This window comes from Melanostigma gelatinosum, assembly GCF_949748355.1.
Source record: "Melanostigma gelatinosum genome assembly, chromosome: 3".
Classification (NCBI taxonomy): Eukaryota; Metazoa; Chordata; class Actinopteri; order Perciformes; family Zoarcidae; genus Melanostigma; species Melanostigma gelatinosum.
In genome coordinates, this window is record NC_136636.1 from 17,213,166 (window position 1) to 17,231,233 (window position 18,068).

Sequence of the window (18,068 nt, forward strand, 5' to 3'; positions counted from 1 at the left end):
CAGGAAATCTAATTAGCACCTAAAGACTCTACAGCCCCAGCTGTTAAGAACAAACCAACATCAGGAATGTGCTCCGAGAGTCATCGCATTCCTTGATGAATAAAGCTTGCGCTCTTTATTAGGTTTCCACTTGATGCTCCCGTGAGGCCACTCACCTTGTTGGCTGAAGGACTGCTCAAAAACAGACTTGTAAAGGCTGCGGAAGGAGGCACTGAGATCTTCAAATTCAGAGAACAGGAGCTGCTTGTCCCTGTCTGGCATGTTGTACTGGGACTGGGGGGGCTGCTGGAGGCTCATGGACTGGGACACGGGCTCTGGGTGACTGCTCACCTGGAGAGACGAGGAGATAAAGAACGCTAAAGATTAACAAAAGTAAACGTGCGTTTAGTCAATCACGGTATGTTTCATGTTTAGTTTGTGATTAGATTTCATGGTGAAAGTACACTGGCTACAGCTTTGCTACATCTGCACCACAGACTACAGGAGTGCAGTATAAAGTTAAAACATACATATTCAAAAGAGCCGCCATGCTCATCTGGTCATGGAGCCACAAAAACAGAAAAAAACAGAAAACATCTGTAATATTAAACGCAAAGTTTGTGATTTATATGAATGCACGCAGCAAACACACATGTATGAGGATGGTTCGAGTCTTCTGAGGAGCCACTTTAATCATGTTTCTGTCTGACACTCGGCATGTAAAGAACAATAACAGATCACAGTGATCTAGGTCAGAGCTTAGTTACCGCCTTGGCTCACATACCATTAAAAGACCAACTCGAATGGACACAAACCCAATACTCTGGTGGCCAAGCAAAATGTATTTAAAACAAAATCAATAGCAATACCTTGTACAAATAAGCAGCCATTTTATCCATGCATTTGTGTGGGCAGTCAGTGTTATGCACTGCCCCGAGGTGCGAGACGGCAAGCAGAGCTCCCTCCAGCAAACGAGTTTCTCTACGAGAGTCGTAGCAGCGATGAAAAACCATCGCTATTTCACAAAGCAGGACCTGACCCTGTGTCAACCGCGGGGCTGGCGTTACAAGAGAGGCCGCGTCCAATTCTCAATCAGAACATCTTCCTCTCCCAAGATGTGGCCACGCTGCTGAAGTGCACGGCTCACAGTCTGGCTTGGGTCAGAGTGAAGAGGTGAAAATGAAGCCAGAGTGTTTACTGTGAGCTTGCTGCTTTGGCTGCGAGAGAGAGCACATCCATCAGGCTGAGCCGATCGATGCTCAGCGCCTCGAGCAGGGAGCACTCTAGGATGCAGGAGGACCACACCAAAGAGGGGGCATCTCTGGTGGGAGGACATCAGAGGAAGCGCTTTCCTTTGTCTGGCTTCCAGGAGCGTGCACATCTTTCTCTGTTTCCCTTAACCCCCTTCCTGATGTTGTACTCTAGCGCATGTCCACCCTGAACCTCCGTCTATTGCTGTCTACAGCTGCCTCCTCTGAAGAAAGCCTCCTGGGCTCTTTCCGCTCAGATGAAATATGGGAGAAATATGCGTTTCATTTTCATTCATTCAGTGACTGTGGCTCTCCCACAGCTTTTATGTGGATAAAATGAGAATACATCATTTGGTCTTAGCACTGAACAAATAATCAGCTCCATCACATTTATATAAATATCTGGTTTCAAATATCCAACTCTGAGACATTCATGAGCTGCAACATGGAGAATTACCAGCGTCCTTTAAGGACCAGCAGGGCAACAGTATGCTGGTACACTGCCCCACAGCAGGACCTTATTCGTTCTGTCTTTGTTCCACTGCAACATGTAGATTGATGGTCTTACCGGCGTGTAGCTGTGCACACTGCCCACACTGTTGAGATTGACGGAGGCCAGACTCTGATCAGACAGGCTGTTGTTAAGGCTGCTTCTTGGACTATCGCTCCCTTCCTGGTCTGTGTTGTACAACGCCACCTGAAAAAAAAAAACACACACACACACACACACACACACACACACACACACACACACACACACACACACACACACACACACACACACACACACACACACACACACACACACACACACACACACACACACACACACACACACACACACACACACACACACGTCGTTATTATAATGGTTGTAACGATACATCGCTCTGGACCTGTATACCGATTCAACGATCTAAAAACATCAATACACATAATCTTTAAGATGCACTTCATTTTCTAATTCCTATAAAAATGTATGTTAACATAAATGTAACTGATTGTGTTAAATCAACATTGGCAGGCGTTGTGATATCAGCAGATATTGATTTGTTGTCCAAAGAATCGTATGGATATCACATCGGGATGAAACGTGTGATTGACATCACGAGTTACTAATTGTTATCACCAATCTTCCTTGACGGTAGAGCACGTCAGCAGTCCTCTGAGATAATGCTGGTCTACAGTCAAACAATGTAATTTAGTATGGAAATGTAAAGCCTGAGCATGTGTGTGTGTGTGTGTGCTGCATGCAATGACATGTCATAATAGCAGAGTGCTTTCTTTCCCCTTCACTGAGGGTGTGTGTGTGTGTGTGTGTGTCGGAGACACAGGGTGCTGCTGAACACCCACCACAGTCACTAAGGGGTTCAAGCTGAGCGTGTGAAGGGGTCTGGAGACAGCTGAGGCATTCCTATCACTAAAGGTCACACTACTGGCGATGTCAGCCACATCTGCTCACCGAGCGCAAATACGTTTGGGACAACTAACAAAGGATTTCAGTGCAGCCGAAGACACTGACCTTTCAATATAGCAGCGAAACTAGCCGAAGCACTTCAGGACGACAATCTTAATTATCGTCTGACAAGGTTTCAGCCCTCCCCAAATAAAGTGCGCCGTCAGACAATCAAGACAACAGTAAGAGCGAACCAGACAATGAATATAATGATACCTGCAGAGAATAGTCCATGTGTTGAGTTTTGTATTGTGAGGGAGGAATGGCAGTAATGCACCGATGGCGTTGCGGTGGAAGAGGGCCTGGCATTCAAAGATCGGTGTTTGTGTGCGTCTGTCCATGACCGACTGCAGCACGGTGGCTTCTGCTCATCCCTGAGAGTGGAACAGAGTGGGCTCTGTGCTCGGCACAATGAGACAGCAGTGGCAGCAGCCTTCAGGCAGGCAGATTGGCCCGGCCCTGCCCAGCATCCTGCCTCTCAGCGGCAGCAGTGGACTGAAGCCTCTTGTGTTTCTGCTGAGGCACAGTGAGCTACCGCAGAGGCCACGAGGACGCGAGCAAACCCAGGCAGCCTTGACTGCCTTCTCTGCTCCGACTGATTGGCCCGCTGACTAACACGCTGCTACGACTCCAGGACGCACACATGCAGAGCGAGAGCGTACGATCATATTAAGCTTTTAATATGGAGCTTGGCTCCTGAGCCGGTAGAATGAGAGTACTGCAATTAAAAAAAATTTAAAAACCTGATGAATCCAGGCAACACTGTACGAGGAAGAGGGGTGAGGCTGAGAGGAGAATAGGGTGTGGGGGCGGGGGGGGGGGGGGGGGGGGTAAGAGAAGCTCATTAAGCAACTCTAGCCTTCCTCCACTCAGTGTGGGCTTGGCTCCAGTGTTCATTAGCGTGAAGGGGGAACTCAATGAACAGCTAAGACTGAAAGGCTAAAGCACGTCTACAATATCAGCCCTACAATGCTAATCAAAAGCAGCGTGCCACAGAAATATAAATGTTATGTGTAATGAAGTCATAAAACAGGCTTTTAACCTTAAGTCTCTCACCGCAATCTATTTTTACTCCACTCACCCATAACGTGTGATGATTTCACAACCTCACTGCTCTGTGGTTTACGCAGACCCCAGAGTCCCCCGAGTGAAGACACCCACTCGAGCATGCGCCGTCACAGACGAACACCCAGTCGCATCTCGCCCACTTGCGTAGAAGCATGCACAAACATATGACACACACACACGCATTTCTACAGCTACAGCTGTGCACAACGGCAGGATAACACACACAAACAAAAACACACAGACAGAGGCAGGCGTGCTCATACAGGCAGGAGCGGCTCCACAGCAAATACTGTGTACTGTGTTAGCTAGCAGCCGAGCGAGTCAGAGTTCTATTCTTAGCAGTGAATTAAGTAAAAAGCCAGAGGTGTCTTTTACATAGGGGCCTAATCTGGAGCATGAGACATGGATTAGGAAATCAAAGCAAGATTGGCCCAGGTGTCTCTCCAACAATGCCAGCTAGTGTTCAGCACAATCCCTGCATGCAGGATTGAACAGACAGGGAGTGAGAGAGAGGGAGAGAGGAGAGGGGGGGGGGGAGCCAGACTATTCATCAGCAAACACACTTCACAACAATCCCCTCTTTCCCTTCATCATCACACTTCAGTGCCAGAGTTTCTTCACATTCAAGCCAATGTTTCGGGCCGGCTCCCCCCCCACACACCCTGAGAAACGTCTGAGTCTATGTGAGAAAGGCACACGAAAAAAAAAAGCGAGCGGGCGGGACAATTTTGTGAGGAATGTCTGACAGAAGAGAGAAAAAGAAAAGAGATTCCTGCTGGTTCAGTGTTCGCCCTGCCAGCGTCTCCCATTGGTCTATCTGAGAAGGCGGGAATGAGGGAGAGAGACTGGAATAGAAAAGGGAGAGCGAGAGAGAGAGTGAGAGAAAACCAGAGAGGGAATTCCTGTGGCTTGGCACACTGCACCGAAAGAGGCGTGGCCTGTCGTGTGTTTACAGTGTAAGACAGCGAGAAATAAGCTCTCGCCGAGGAGTTCAGGCCTCAGATCTGTTGCTATTTAACTTTGTCTTCCGTTCACTTCGCCACCTTAACAGTTTTTGTCACAATCAAGTGAACAACAAAAGAGACAAATCAAAACTTCTTTTCATCAGCTCTTGCAATCACACAGCAGTCATGTCTTGTGCGGTTTTAATGTTTTCTGCTCATGTGAAGTTATTTCACGAGAGGTATTTGATGGCAGGAGGCCAAACTCTAAGCTGTCAGCTCTCTACATTAGGGCCTCATTGTGCTGTAACCGCTGGTGGAGACTGGTGCTGTGGCAAGTGCTCGTTTGTAGCAATCACAGAGAAAAAAAAAAAAAAAGGGTCGTCTTTCCACACACATGGGCCCATGAATCTGTCTGCTACAGCAACATGAACAACGGCATGTTCTCTATAGAAACAGCCCCAAGCTAATAGTGACTGACATACTCGTCAAAACAAGCTGTAACACACTGTACATACAAGTTAAATCACACACCGACATATGCTCAGACTTTTGAGTCCCCGTCACACACACACACAATAACTCCTCTTTCCTATGAACAGTCCTGATCACATTTTTTTTTTGTGAAGCGTGCAGCAAATTAATGTAGGCTTTTTAAAAAGTGCACTTGAGAGCTGCCCCCACTGGGCCCAGAGGATGAGAGCTTAAGGTTAAAAAGCCTATTTAAATTTCAGAGTGAGCGGCACACTCACAGCTAACAGTCCCTGCAGCTTTGCTCTGTGATGTACAAGTGGCTCCAAGCTTTTACACACATATTGAAAGAGAGCGAGAGGAACCAGCAGCAGGGGCGGCGGTCGCCTGTAGTGCGACGGCGTAATGTGTTCACAGAATGAGAAACGCGACTCTGGGCGTCAACCTCCACTACAGGTGTGAGTACGGAAACCCCACGCCGCATGTGATGTATCCTATTGCTGGTCTGCACGGCACTGTGTAAGGTCTACCGGATTGCGAAGTGCTAAGTATCAGTGTGAGCATCATATTTCCGTGCTGAAGATAACAAGAGCCCGCTGCCTGTTGTTGTTGTTGTTGTAGAGGAAAAAAGGTGCTGCAGTGCAGATAGTTGTGTATTTTGGTGTGGGTTGCATTGCAGAGAAGCTTTAGGCATATGAGTGTGTGCTTGTGTGTGCATCTCCCCTTCACTAGAGTGCTCCTCGCTCTGCGGGGAATATTGCAGTAGGTGGTTGGAGAAGTGGGTGGGGTCAGGGTGCAGCAGTGTAGCCAGGTGTGTGTTGGAGCTGGAGGCTGGATGGCTGGCTCTAGTACCTTGTTAGTCACAGTGTTGATTGCCAGTGTTGGAGAGGCACTTCCAGAGATCATACACTCCATCCCCAAAGACTCCGACTCCAGGCTGTACGGCGTGGATGCCTGTGGGGGTTGGGGGCGGGGTGTGGAGGCAGACAAAAAAATAATAATAATAAAAATTCAGCACCATATAATTATCGAACACATGAGATCCCACTGCATGTTGGAAAGGAAAGACCTGTATTATTTGTATAGTTTGTGAAAAATATCTTTCTGCACGATAGAAAAAAACAAACCAGATCTATTGTCATTTGGCAGAGCAACACCTTTATTTAGGTCACATTTGAACTGTGCTTTCTGAGACGGTGGCGACAGCCCCCCCCCTAACCCAACCCTCACCTCCCACCCAAACACACACACGCCCTCGTCTTAGTGTATAGGCGCACTGTTGTGAGAGATAACTCTGCCATGCCTGTCTCACAAAACTGCTTACTGTAAGAGGATTGGCTGCCAACAATACCATTTTTAATTCATGATAAACACAAATGAGATTTCCCAAACTCCCAATTTCAATGTCTGACTCTAAATGGGATGCCTTGTAGGCAGACAGTGTCTAGGGGAGAGAGAGATGGGGGTTTGGGTGAACACGGCGCATGTGTCCTCCAGAAAGCACACTCTTCACTTGGTGCATTCTTTTGTGTCATGCTCAAATCAACAGAGCGGCATCAGGAGAGCTTTAGCTCAAACTGTTGGCAGAGCCGCGTATTAAAAACAATGTGCTCTTCCTTTACGGTCGTCGTACACAAACTCTCACACAAGTCACGCAGTTTGTTTGAATGAACGTGATAGTATTTCGATGCTGTAGGGCGACTACACGAACGGCATTATACGTTTTCATGTGCGCGTGTGAGACAATGGAGTGCGTTCGCGTGTGTGCGGCAATGAGTTTGCCTCGCCAGCCTAACAGGATGATCCTCCCTTCCCCGTTGCCTCTGGTCAGCCACATTGTGGGTAAGGAGGAGACAAGAGCTCGCTGTGCCGGGATGCCCCAGGGCCGGGTCAATCTGAGCAGCTCACGAAAACCTGTACAGCTGTACGTAACGCTGGGCGAAGCTCATCCATAATTAAAGACAAAAGCTCCCGCTCAGAGTAGCCGAGGCGCACAGCTCTGCATTAATTTATGTTTGTTAAAAAAAAAGTGAGTGCAGAATGTAATGTAAGTAATGGCTGCCTCGGGCATAGTTTATTATTAAGGACCCCACTTCATGACAGGCTAGCGAAGCAGCATGGAGAGGCAGTTACATAAAGTCTGGATACAAACTCCTACTGAGTCTGTGCGTGTCTGCATGTGGTAGAGAAAGAGTGGGAGAGAAAGGAGGGCAGAAGGAAAGGAAAACGGAGGCAGAAGTAGCGACACAGAAGCGCAGATGAATATTGAACCATGTGTAGAAGGAGGCAGAGGATTGAGCAGAGGAACAGCATATGTAGAGGGGTTTATGTTGGGAATAATGCAGAGTTTCTGTCATCACACTCACCCGCTCTCCAGACCGCGGCCTCTTCTTTGGCCGCGTAGGCAAGGCGTCCTCTTTTGGGTTGGTGTCGATGGCCCAGTAAGAGCCCTGCGGACGGAAGAAAGACCTGTGAGCTGATAAAACATTACATATTGCTCTTTCACAGGACATCCCTATGACATTGGACAGCACACAAGCTTCACATCTCTCTCTCTTTGGTACACCGTTATTTAAAAATCAGGGGCCTCATCTGCTCTGCTAATGCCCGTCCTATCAGCCCGAGTCTTTAGTTGAGTTGATAGCTGTGAGTTTGTGCAGCGTGTGGGTGGGCTTTGTTCGTAAGAAAGGGCTTGGCTTTTCCTCCTCTGCGGCTCCTTCTCAATGAGAGGCTGGTGAGGGCAGATGCTGGTGGTGAAAATGCTAAGCCTTTCCTGAAGCTGTACTTCCTCAACCTCAGGTACTGAATCAGAGTGCTGTTGCCAAGGATGAAGGCTCCGCAGTCTCAGCCCTGCCATGTTGCCTTCTTGTTGAGGTCTGAGCAAGGCTAATCAAGGAGAGAGCAGTCGGGCTGGCTCTGGGGCTGCAGCTAGCAATCCCACATCCAAGCTGCATTATTTATCTTTGCATTCGGCCCCATTTAATTTATTTTCCAATGGTTTTCTTCCTCGAAGCAAACAGGAACGCCGCACACAGTACAGACTTTTTACCCGAGGGCCCTGCAAGTTCAGAATTTATTTTTAATATTTCATATGACCCTCGATAAAATCTCAATTGTCCAGAGAAAGTGAGATCAGGACCTTTAAAATTACTTCCTGAGCAGAGAGAATAATTGTTATTTCCAGGAGAGGCCGTAGAACAAGCTGAACCTCAAGTATCTGTACAGTAACCGCTACATAATGGCCCGCTCTTGTTATTTTCACAGCTCGCATGCACCGCTGCTGCGATTGTTAAAGTGAAAAGGCCGTGGTTGGCCTATATTTGTCAGGGGGTTAAAATTATAAGTATAAATATGTGAGAGGCTTTGGGTTCAATTAACATTCTCCTCAGAGGGAAGAATAATTCACAGCACAATCAACCAAAGATGAAGAAACATCTCGTGGTGATGCAGACACCTCATTACCCAAGCTCATGTTTTTACAAGAAGCTTGACTGAAGAATGTCTGTAAAGGTGAGAAAAGATGTCTCTACATGTGGCTCTCCTCTGTGTTGAGGTGCAAGGCGCTAAATGCAGATGTTTCAAAATTAAGAGTCACAAAGACAAAGCCACGCTTGGTGACGTTTCGTTTAATTAGAGGGGGGGGGGGGGGGGACATCCCGCATGGGAGGGGAGTTTCTGCATTTCCCTATACCCACCCCAAGAGAGTTGGCGGAGAAAAAAAAAAGAAAAAGAGAAACATATAAAGAGTCATTCAATTATTTACAAATACAGTGCAACACACTGTAGCAATGCCAAGAGAAGTGTGCCCGTGGAGCCTGGGGCGAAGCCACAATATCCTCGGCAGCCACAAAACAAAGGCTGCTGGAAAAAACAGATCCTGGTGGTAACAGATGTACTCTACCTGCTCTCTACCCGTAAATGGCACAGCTCATTTTCATACATCAACATGCATTTTGTCATCTAGTTCCCCTTTTTTTGTGTGTGTGTAAATATAGGAAGGACGAACACAACAAGTACACTGGTTATCCCGGCAACTCCAGACGGAGATATATGAGCAATTAAAATAGGGATTATCAACGGTAGCCTTCACAGGCTGCGTTTCTACCTCCGAGGTAGACAGGGTGTGTGTATGTACAATACCATCTGTCATCTCTTACACCATCTCAGAGAGAGAGAGAGTCAGACAGAGAGCGACATGACTCTCCTATCTCACCCAACCAGCAGTTCTCATATTCCTGCCACATTACAATATTGATGCAACATATCAAGAGCGGCTAGCGCCTCTTTGAAGTTGTCTTCGGGGGGGAAGGGAGTGAGGAAAATTCCAAATTAAACATTAAGGATGCGAGCATGTTGGCCATGCATTTGGAATGGGATCCATACAGCAATAGATTATTTTGTATTTAGTGGAGCAGCTCCCAGGAGTGTCAATATCAGAGGATTACAGCAAAACATGAAATTAGCATTCAGTCCCCATCCTCTACACAGCCAGGCGTAGCTCTTCATGCATGTGTACGTGTGTGTGTAATTATTTGTGCGGTTCCCTAAGCATATGTAGCGTGTGCTCTGACAGTCCTGGGATGAAATCTTGGTTTGGCTACATAAGGTTAGACCTATGCATGCATCAGACTAGATATAGGCCCATAGGCTCCTTCTTCATGAACTACTCAGCGGACCAGGGAACACTACTTATTGGAGCAGATCGTGAAGTCAATCGGGCTGATAAAAGCAACTGTAGGTGGAACTACTGAGACTCTGAAGCCAAATGAACATGTTGGACTAAACATCCTCTGACAGAGTAGAAAAATGGAGGCTGAGTAGAGAGCAAAATGAAGTCAGATGTTTGTCCTGAATAGGTTCCGGTTCACCTCGAGTAAATACTTTTAAAGATTCCCGAACTGACCTGAGGTCTTATTCATAACGCACAAAACAGGGCCTGAGTTATGAAATCGACAGAAACAAACGTGATGGGAGTGTAACTGGTTGAATGTGGGCGTGAGGAGGGCGGGACACGAGGCTCGTTAAAACATTTCCAGGTGGACTGAGATGTATAAAGGTAACATCTCCTGCAGGCGTGCGTACCCACGGTTTGATAAGTCTGATTTTTTTTTTGCTGCACACCGTTTTTCCTCTTTTGTGCATACTTGCGAAGGGACGACACTGGATGTTATTGCGATATTAACGCATTTAGTTGGTCGTGGTGGAATTCCATTATCGAGATGAGAGTGAATACACCCTCACGAGTGACTCGGGAAAGACGTTTAGCTCGCTATCAAGGTAGAGAAGTGAGAAATAGAGCCTGATTTAAAAAATACAGGAATCATGTAAAAGAACAGATTCACACACGGTTACTACTTTTAAATGTGATTATTATTATTTTTATGCAGGGAAACCTTATGATTCACGGTTAACATATTCAAGATTGTTTTAAGTGAAAAACAGTCAATGTTCACGAAAAAAATCATGTGATGTAATAAAATATGCTATGTTTTAGTGCCATTTTAACAGTTCTAAGCATGTTTGGAAGATCAGGATAATATGAATTATTTTGGCCGGGATGATCATGACATGAAATGTTCATCCCATGCGTAGTGCGCACAGACAACAGAGCATGGATTCCTCGCACTGTTTTAAAGATGAGTCTCCAGACTCCTGCCGTGCTACGGACAAATCTCCACCAGTCTTTTACTTTTTTTCCCCCTCCATCACCCACATCTGCTGTCTGTGCTGGTCCAACAAACTGGTCTCTCCTTACATTTGAAATGCAATTCTGTGGGGGTGGGAGGTTCATAATAGATTATGAGCATGCCATGAATTTCCAGACTGTCAGAGCCCTGGCAGCCATTCAAAGGTAACATTTTTCTACCAGAGAAAGCACGATACACACCGCAGAAATGTTGTAACGGTGAATTCAGACAGTTGTGAAGCTAAACTAGACATATTCGTCTATTTGCATTTGTTGTTTTTTTCATAGTTGCATACATTCCTCTTGTATTTCAAAGTCTCACCTTTCCAGGGTCATCTTTGGAGCGAGGCACTTTGAGAAAACACTTGTTCAATGACAGATTGTGCCGTATCGAGTTCTGTAGGAGAAAACACAGAGAGCGAGAGAGAGAGAGAGAGAGAGAGAGAGAGAGAGAGAGAGAGAGAAAGGTGGAAAGGTGAGTGAACGCATAACAAAAAAAAACACAATTACACAAACAAGTCCTGCAGTACTTGAGTGTGGAGAACATCACTGCCAACAGCAACAAGGGCATACAACTTGTTGGCATGTATCATGTAGGTTTAGTCACAGCTCCTGTCATCGAGGTCAGCTTGTTTCAGTGGCGTGAGATCTGGCCTGCAACTGTGTCCAGATTTCACTCCACACCCACACCCACACACACACACACAGTGTACAAAGCCACCAGGAGGCAATATCTTTCATGAATGTCCAACAAACTGCGTTCTGGTTGCACAACATATCAAATTCCTCGGGTGCCAAAAATAGGAGCCAGAAGGAATCCCACACTGGGATGGTTGCTGATACCAGGGCCTGATATTAATTAATGCTTCAGCAAAGCTCCTGTGGGGGGGGGGGGGGGGGGGGGGAATAAATCATGTAGATCATTCTGAAAGTTAACTCATTACAGTGTTACAAGCTACTCAACAGCAGTGAAGAGGGAGGTTTCAGCCAGCTGCCTGATTGGTGAGGCGAGGTGGGCTGAAGTAGCCACGAGGGCTGGAGAACGATGCTCCAGTCCCGGGTTAACCAGCTCCACCAAGGCCCCTCAGAACCAGCTGGAGGCAGGCCAGCTCAGGGCTTCTAATGCACACGGTTCTCCACTCCACTTTATGGAGTGGTACTGACAGATGGCCACACTAAAAAGCTGTAGGATTCTCTGACGAGTTCAACGGATGCAGAAGATGAGTAGAGAGAGACAGACAGAGACCCCCAAGTGCAAAAGATGGGAGCTGCTTATTCAACAGTGTTATAGGCAATTATACCACAGGAGGGATGATAATGACGGCCTCGTTGTAATGCTGTCAATCTCTCTGGTTAAATCGCTCTGCAATGCCAGTGTGAGACTGCTCTCCAACAGAAGCTACAGACGGGCAAACTGGCTCCAGAGTCAAAACTATTCTGGTTCTGTGCCAAAAGGGCTTATTTTTCTGTGCTTATTACCACATGAGGTATGGACTGCAGGAGAGTGGGTAATGCTGCAGGACATTTTGACAATTTAAATTTATTGTAATCCAATATAAGTGACACAAATTCAAGATAACCGTAGCTCCTGTTGTTTCTGAAGTACTACATACAACAGCCAACTTCTAAGACTGCAGGGCTGAGTGTTTGATACTCAAACCATCTCGGGTGGAGTATCGCCCATATCCCTGAAAAGTGGAAATTTAAAACCATACAAATTCAAAGACAACAGCACAACATACAATAGAAAGGGTAATAAGAGACATAGATGCTTATAAATAATGTGAGAAGCAGGCATCGTACGCCTACTCAAGAGATTATCAGGAATCAAAATGCAATTGACACAAAACAGAAGATTCTCACATCATAAACATGTGTGGTTCATCTCATTAGCATGATCAATACATCCGTCACGTCCGTACATCCGTTACAGCCTCCGTTACACACCAGAATACATTCGTGTAGACGTCTCAAAACAGAAATATATTTTGGTCACACTGCTATCGGATCTTCAAAACTAGATACGGAAGCACTCAGGCTTGCACTGCGATCAGAACTCTGTGGACTGAATGTAATCCAGCCACAAGATAGACACCTTAAGAGGTGCTTTGACGCAGAAAACGTAAATCAGATCTAAAAAGTCACAAAGCAGAATGGCAAATTAATCTGGAGTAGTGATTGTGATTGACAACAGATTCCGCCCACCCTGAGGCTCAGACGCTCCTCCTCATCACTACGCCCATCCCGACGACTTTACAAAGGCTGCAGCGACAGCACCATTAAACAGGCCTCGTCCTTCTAGCCACACTCTGTCCCCTTGCCTCGTCAGTTTCACTTCGGTTCGGATGAATAAAACAATGTGAATGCAGAATGCGATCATGTATGGTGGATGGTTACAAACAGATATGAGGCTCTCAATTTAACCAGCTACCATGCTCCTTTAAAACCCCCTGAGACATGTCCAACAAGGGGGTGTCTGAGCAGCACGGTGTGTGATGCAAGCTGTAATGTCATACACACTTAAGTACCCCTTCCCCAGCCTCTGAGTGTGTGTGCCACTTGATGCAAGGCGGACAGAAGCAGCTGAACTTGGCTCTATCCATTAAGGTCCTTCTGCTGGGCCTAAATCATTGATAGTCAAGCAGCCGAGGCCTGACGCTACATTAGAAGTTGACTTTTTAATGAACTCTGCCTGCCCGCTCTCTTCTTCTCCCGACAGGCGCCTGCGACATCCCATATTGTGTCAGACAAACTCTTTCCACTGCTATGGACACATTTGAGGAGTGAAGCCAACAGGCTGTGGGTCATTTTTAGGTGAAGATGACGAACCAGAAGACAAAAGGGACTTTGAAATATTACAACGGCAGCTGGGAAAGAAAAGGAAAGAAAACACGATGACAGCGACGGTCGCTTCGTTTGATAGATCGCGGTGTATTTGCTGAATGGGAGGGAAAGGGGAGAGCAAGACAACGAACGATAGCCTGATGAAAAATGAAGGCCAATTACCGCTGCACATGTAAACAACATGTCAGCGTTTGAGCCGTAGCTCCTTAGATTTACAGTGAGAGTACAAAGCGTTTGGTTTAAGACAGCAGGCTATAGGTTGTGTATTCGGGGATAAGTGGATCCACAGTACAGAAGGACAGGAAGTAGGTGGAGGAGGTCAGAAGGTGTGAACAGCGATACATAAAGTGAGTCAGACAGAGCTCACTGCAGGGGTCCTGCCCAAGTGCTGCCCAGCATCTACCTGCAACCCCCACAGAGCACTTCATATCCAACCTCAGCACAAACCTGTGTGTGCGGGATGCCTCCCACACACCTAAAAACACACACACACTGGTACGTGTCTTCTAACAAATGGCGGTGATTTAACACACCAGGACAGCAGTCAAGGCGTAAGCAGCTCCCCCCCCCCCCCCCCCGCCCCCTGCTGAGGAGCGCTGCAGCTCAGCAGAAGGACCGCCAGGGGAAAGTAGGTCAAGCTGACCTCTGTGCTCCGCGTGTCAAATGTTCAGAGTGAGCTAAAGGGACAGGCCATGTCAGAGCCCTGCTCCTCACAGCTGGGGAGGAGGAGGTAGGGACCCCGTGCACACGGTCAGGGACCCAAGGGACTGAACTCGGCATGCTGGGACAGACACGCGTACGCACATACCGGTTATGACATAGGGACGAACACCAGCATCCCAGGGAGAGGAAGAGTCACACTGTGGTCCAACGGGAATAAGTCAATGCCCCCGTAGGTTCCTGGGCTTCCCACATTCACGCTCTAAGCAACCAACACACACCAAGCCCACTCTTATATTTCCCACAACTGCACAAATGCAGTTGTGAGTTTACTTGAAACATTCCTGAGTGAGAGTCTGAGATGACCTAGAGGTGCTCTTCAAGTGTCAAGTCTTGTCTTGTCATCCTCTTGTTGTTATGTCTATGTATTGTCTAATATTGCCTCTTGTCTTTCAATAAAAAATTATAATATCATTTTTAATTTTTTTTTAAAGTGTTAAGTGGAGGGGAACTTAGATGCTGCTTGATTCGCCGTCTTTGTGATCACAGCGTTCTCCCTCTACACTGCAGTGTGTGGGAAAATAGGCCGTGTTAAAGGCTGTCAGGAACCAGCAGTTCAACATTACAATGACCTCCGCTTAGGGCTGGGCGATAAATCGATTTAATCGATTAATTCGAATGTGTGCTTTAAGGCGATGTGTTTTATTGAAAATCGAGAAAATCGCCCCCACCCCTCCCCCCCGTTGGGTTCCCGTAGTAGAGTGCGCGCGCATTGTTTACAAACTAAAACAATGGCGGCCAGCAGCTTCACTGCTGGCCGCCGCCGCCGCCACCTCACAACAACAACCCAGCATTTTGGAGACATTCACCAACTGTACTCCGCATGAGAAGAAGAGTGCCCGGTGGAAAGCCATCACGGATGCAGTCGCGATGTATATCGCAAAAGATATGGTGCCCATATACACCGTGGAAAAGCCGGGGTTTATTCACCGTCTCAAAGCTTTGGACCCCAGGTACGTGCTACCAAGCCGTAAACATTTTTCTGACGTTGCCTTGCCTCGGCTGTACAATAGTACACGCCAAAGGATCTCTGCGGAGCTGGAGGGGATGTCATTCTACTCCGCAACAACTGACCTGTGGTCCAGCAGGTTGACCCAGACACCGATCCACTTGACTGGTGGAAGCGTCACCAACTTAACTTTCCAAGGCTAAGTACTTTAGCAAAGAAATACCTCTCTGTGCCAGCTACAAGTGCCCCCTCTGAGAGGCTTTTCAGTGTGTGGGGGGGGCATTGTTACATGCCACCGTGCATGCCTGAAGCCAGAGGTAGTAGACAGGCTTGTCTTCCTGGCAAAAAATATTTAGAAAAAACATGCACTACTGTTTAATACTGTTGGTTATGTTGTGAATGCACTTGATTTTGTTTACATGCACTTATTTACTGTGCAAAATATGTTATGTTGATGTTAGATCAGATGTTGCACTTTTGAAAATGTGAATGTTAAAGGGTCATATACATTTTATTTCATGCTGTGTTTGTATCAGTGTATTCAGTTAGAAAAGCTTACTGTAAAAAGTTACATTTGCACAGTTGTTTACAATGGAAGGCTACTATTTAATGCCATTTAATGTTATGTTTAATTTAATTTTATATTTAAATGATTCAGGCAAACAAAAGAGTGACCAAATACTTTTTGTATACTACAGGCACCTTTCTACAATGTTCAGGTTTTGTTTGCACTTTATTTTTATCAACCTACTTGGGAAAATCATCACAAAATAAAAGAAAAAATTGTTTTCAACAGCTTCTGTCATCTGCAAAAAATTTTGGGGGAAAAAAATCGATTTAAATCGTGAATCGGATTTTTTGTAAAAAAATCGGAGATTTTTTTTTTAGGCCATATCGCCCAGCCCTACCTCCGCTGCAGGAGCTGCTCATCCAGGCAAATAGTCCAACGAAAAATTATTCAATTAAAATGTTCCAATAAAGAGCAGGTCTGGGGAGAATAAGGAAAAGGATGCACAGTTTGAAAAATGCAAGAGTTGAGTTAGTTTAGGCTACGCGGTGTACCCAATCACAGTCTTCTCACATTTACAATGAAATAGAAGACGTGGTGCACCGCGGGGCTTTTAGAGTGACAAAAGCAGCCATGTAAAAGAATATTGTACAGGCCTGTGTTGCCACATCTAATATGCTGTATAGGCGTGTCTGCAGAGGAGTGAAGAATCAGAAGAAGCCAACATTGCTGGTGCCAGCACTTGGAGGATAGGACCTCAACCTCTAATTGACCCGTCAGCAGGTCTGAATGATGGAGGCATAGAAACGAACTGAGCCACTGCCGAGATAGATGATTCAGATCAGTTTGAAAAAAACACAGAAATAAGATCTGTTGGATGGATGAATGGTGAGATGGAGAGGAAGAACTGGTGTTTGAGTGGGTGAGTTGCACGAGTGAATGAACGAGTGACGCAACAGCCAAACACATGGAACGAAAGACGGACCAACAAAAAGAGCTACGAGACGGTCGTGTGTGAACACAGAGCACAGGTATCTCCATCCATCTCTAAAAAGAGGGAGCAGGTGAAAATGATTTCATGCGAGGGAGGAAGCCTGTCCGTACGTCCGTACGTACGTACGTACGTACGTACGTACGTACCGGTATGTATGATAGTACTCTGAATATGTTTGTAAATTATAAGTGTCTTTTTTTTTTTTAAATAAGACAACTCAAGAAAATATTTGGTAGATTAATTAATAATGAAAATAATTTTTGCAGCCCTACAAAACAAACATGTTTCAATGTAATGGAAATAATAAATCATGGTCTTGTTGTTTTACCTCGACAGAATTGCACGCTTTTAAAAGATTTTTGTGTAAACATAATATTTAAGTATTCAATGTGCAGCGACGCATTTTGGAAATACTAAAAGTATCACTGTTCTGACTTCAGTACTGACAACCACAGCATCTCCTCCACATATCTGCAGTAGAGCGCTGCAGGGGTGAGGAGTGTTTGTAGGCCAACCTCGGAAGTTTGCGTCGACAAAAAGTCAACGGGATTTTTGCAGAAAACCAGCGCCGTGGCAAACACAATTGATACTTACACATTTTGTTCAGCAAGATAATCTTCACAAATGAACACTACTGTTATTATTTTTGAAGAGTGAATCCAATCATCAAAAGTAAAAAGCTAACATTAGGCTGTAAACAAACTCCACCACAGTTTTGTCTCATTTAGCCATTTGTAAGCAACCGCCTTTTTAAAGACACGTAAAAGCTTAGTGTGGGGTCACTAACTCTTGAGCTTGTGATAACCACAGACCGGGTTTCTGGAACCTAACCAAAAACCCATTCAAAAAAACCTATCGACTTCAAGACAAAGGGCACCGGAAATTCAAGAATGCTTACTCATTTCCAGGTTTTAGGACTCTTCCTGCAGCAGTCTGTGAACAATTCTACTAAGAGTTAATATTTCTAACAAGCCCAACCAGGAGACGGGCTGAAAAACCAAAAGGAAAAGGTGACAGTGAGGAGCGTTAACAACTAAGTGCAGCAAGCCAACCCACGATAAAAGAAACGAGAAGTGAATCAGTAGAGATACAGTAACACACATATTACTGTATTTTTAGGCCTTTGTTATTTCGTATGGACCCTGTGACATGCCCACCAACACAGAACATACTCCTCAGCCTCGGGGATCTGCACCGAGGCC

General features: G+C 46.0%; 1 protein-coding gene across 1 annotated transcript in view; it reads right to left on the reverse strand.

The window, feature by feature from the left end:
- The window catches only part of foxj3 (forkhead box J3), a 68,284-nt gene that overhangs the window by 8,546 nt on the left and 41,670 nt on the right, over positions 1-18,068 (reverse strand). The window contains exons 3-7 of the mRNA XM_079296209.1: positions 11,174-11,248; positions 7,532-7,615; positions 6,018-6,119; positions 1,798-1,926; positions 156-330 (exon numbers count right to left, since the gene is read on the reverse strand). Coding sequence (XP_079152335.1) covers positions 156-330; positions 1,798-1,926; positions 6,018-6,119; positions 7,532-7,615; positions 11,174-11,248 — 565 coding nt within the window. The remainder of the gene's footprint in view (positions 1-155; positions 331-1,797; positions 1,927-6,017; positions 6,120-7,531; positions 7,616-11,173; positions 11,249-18,068) is intronic.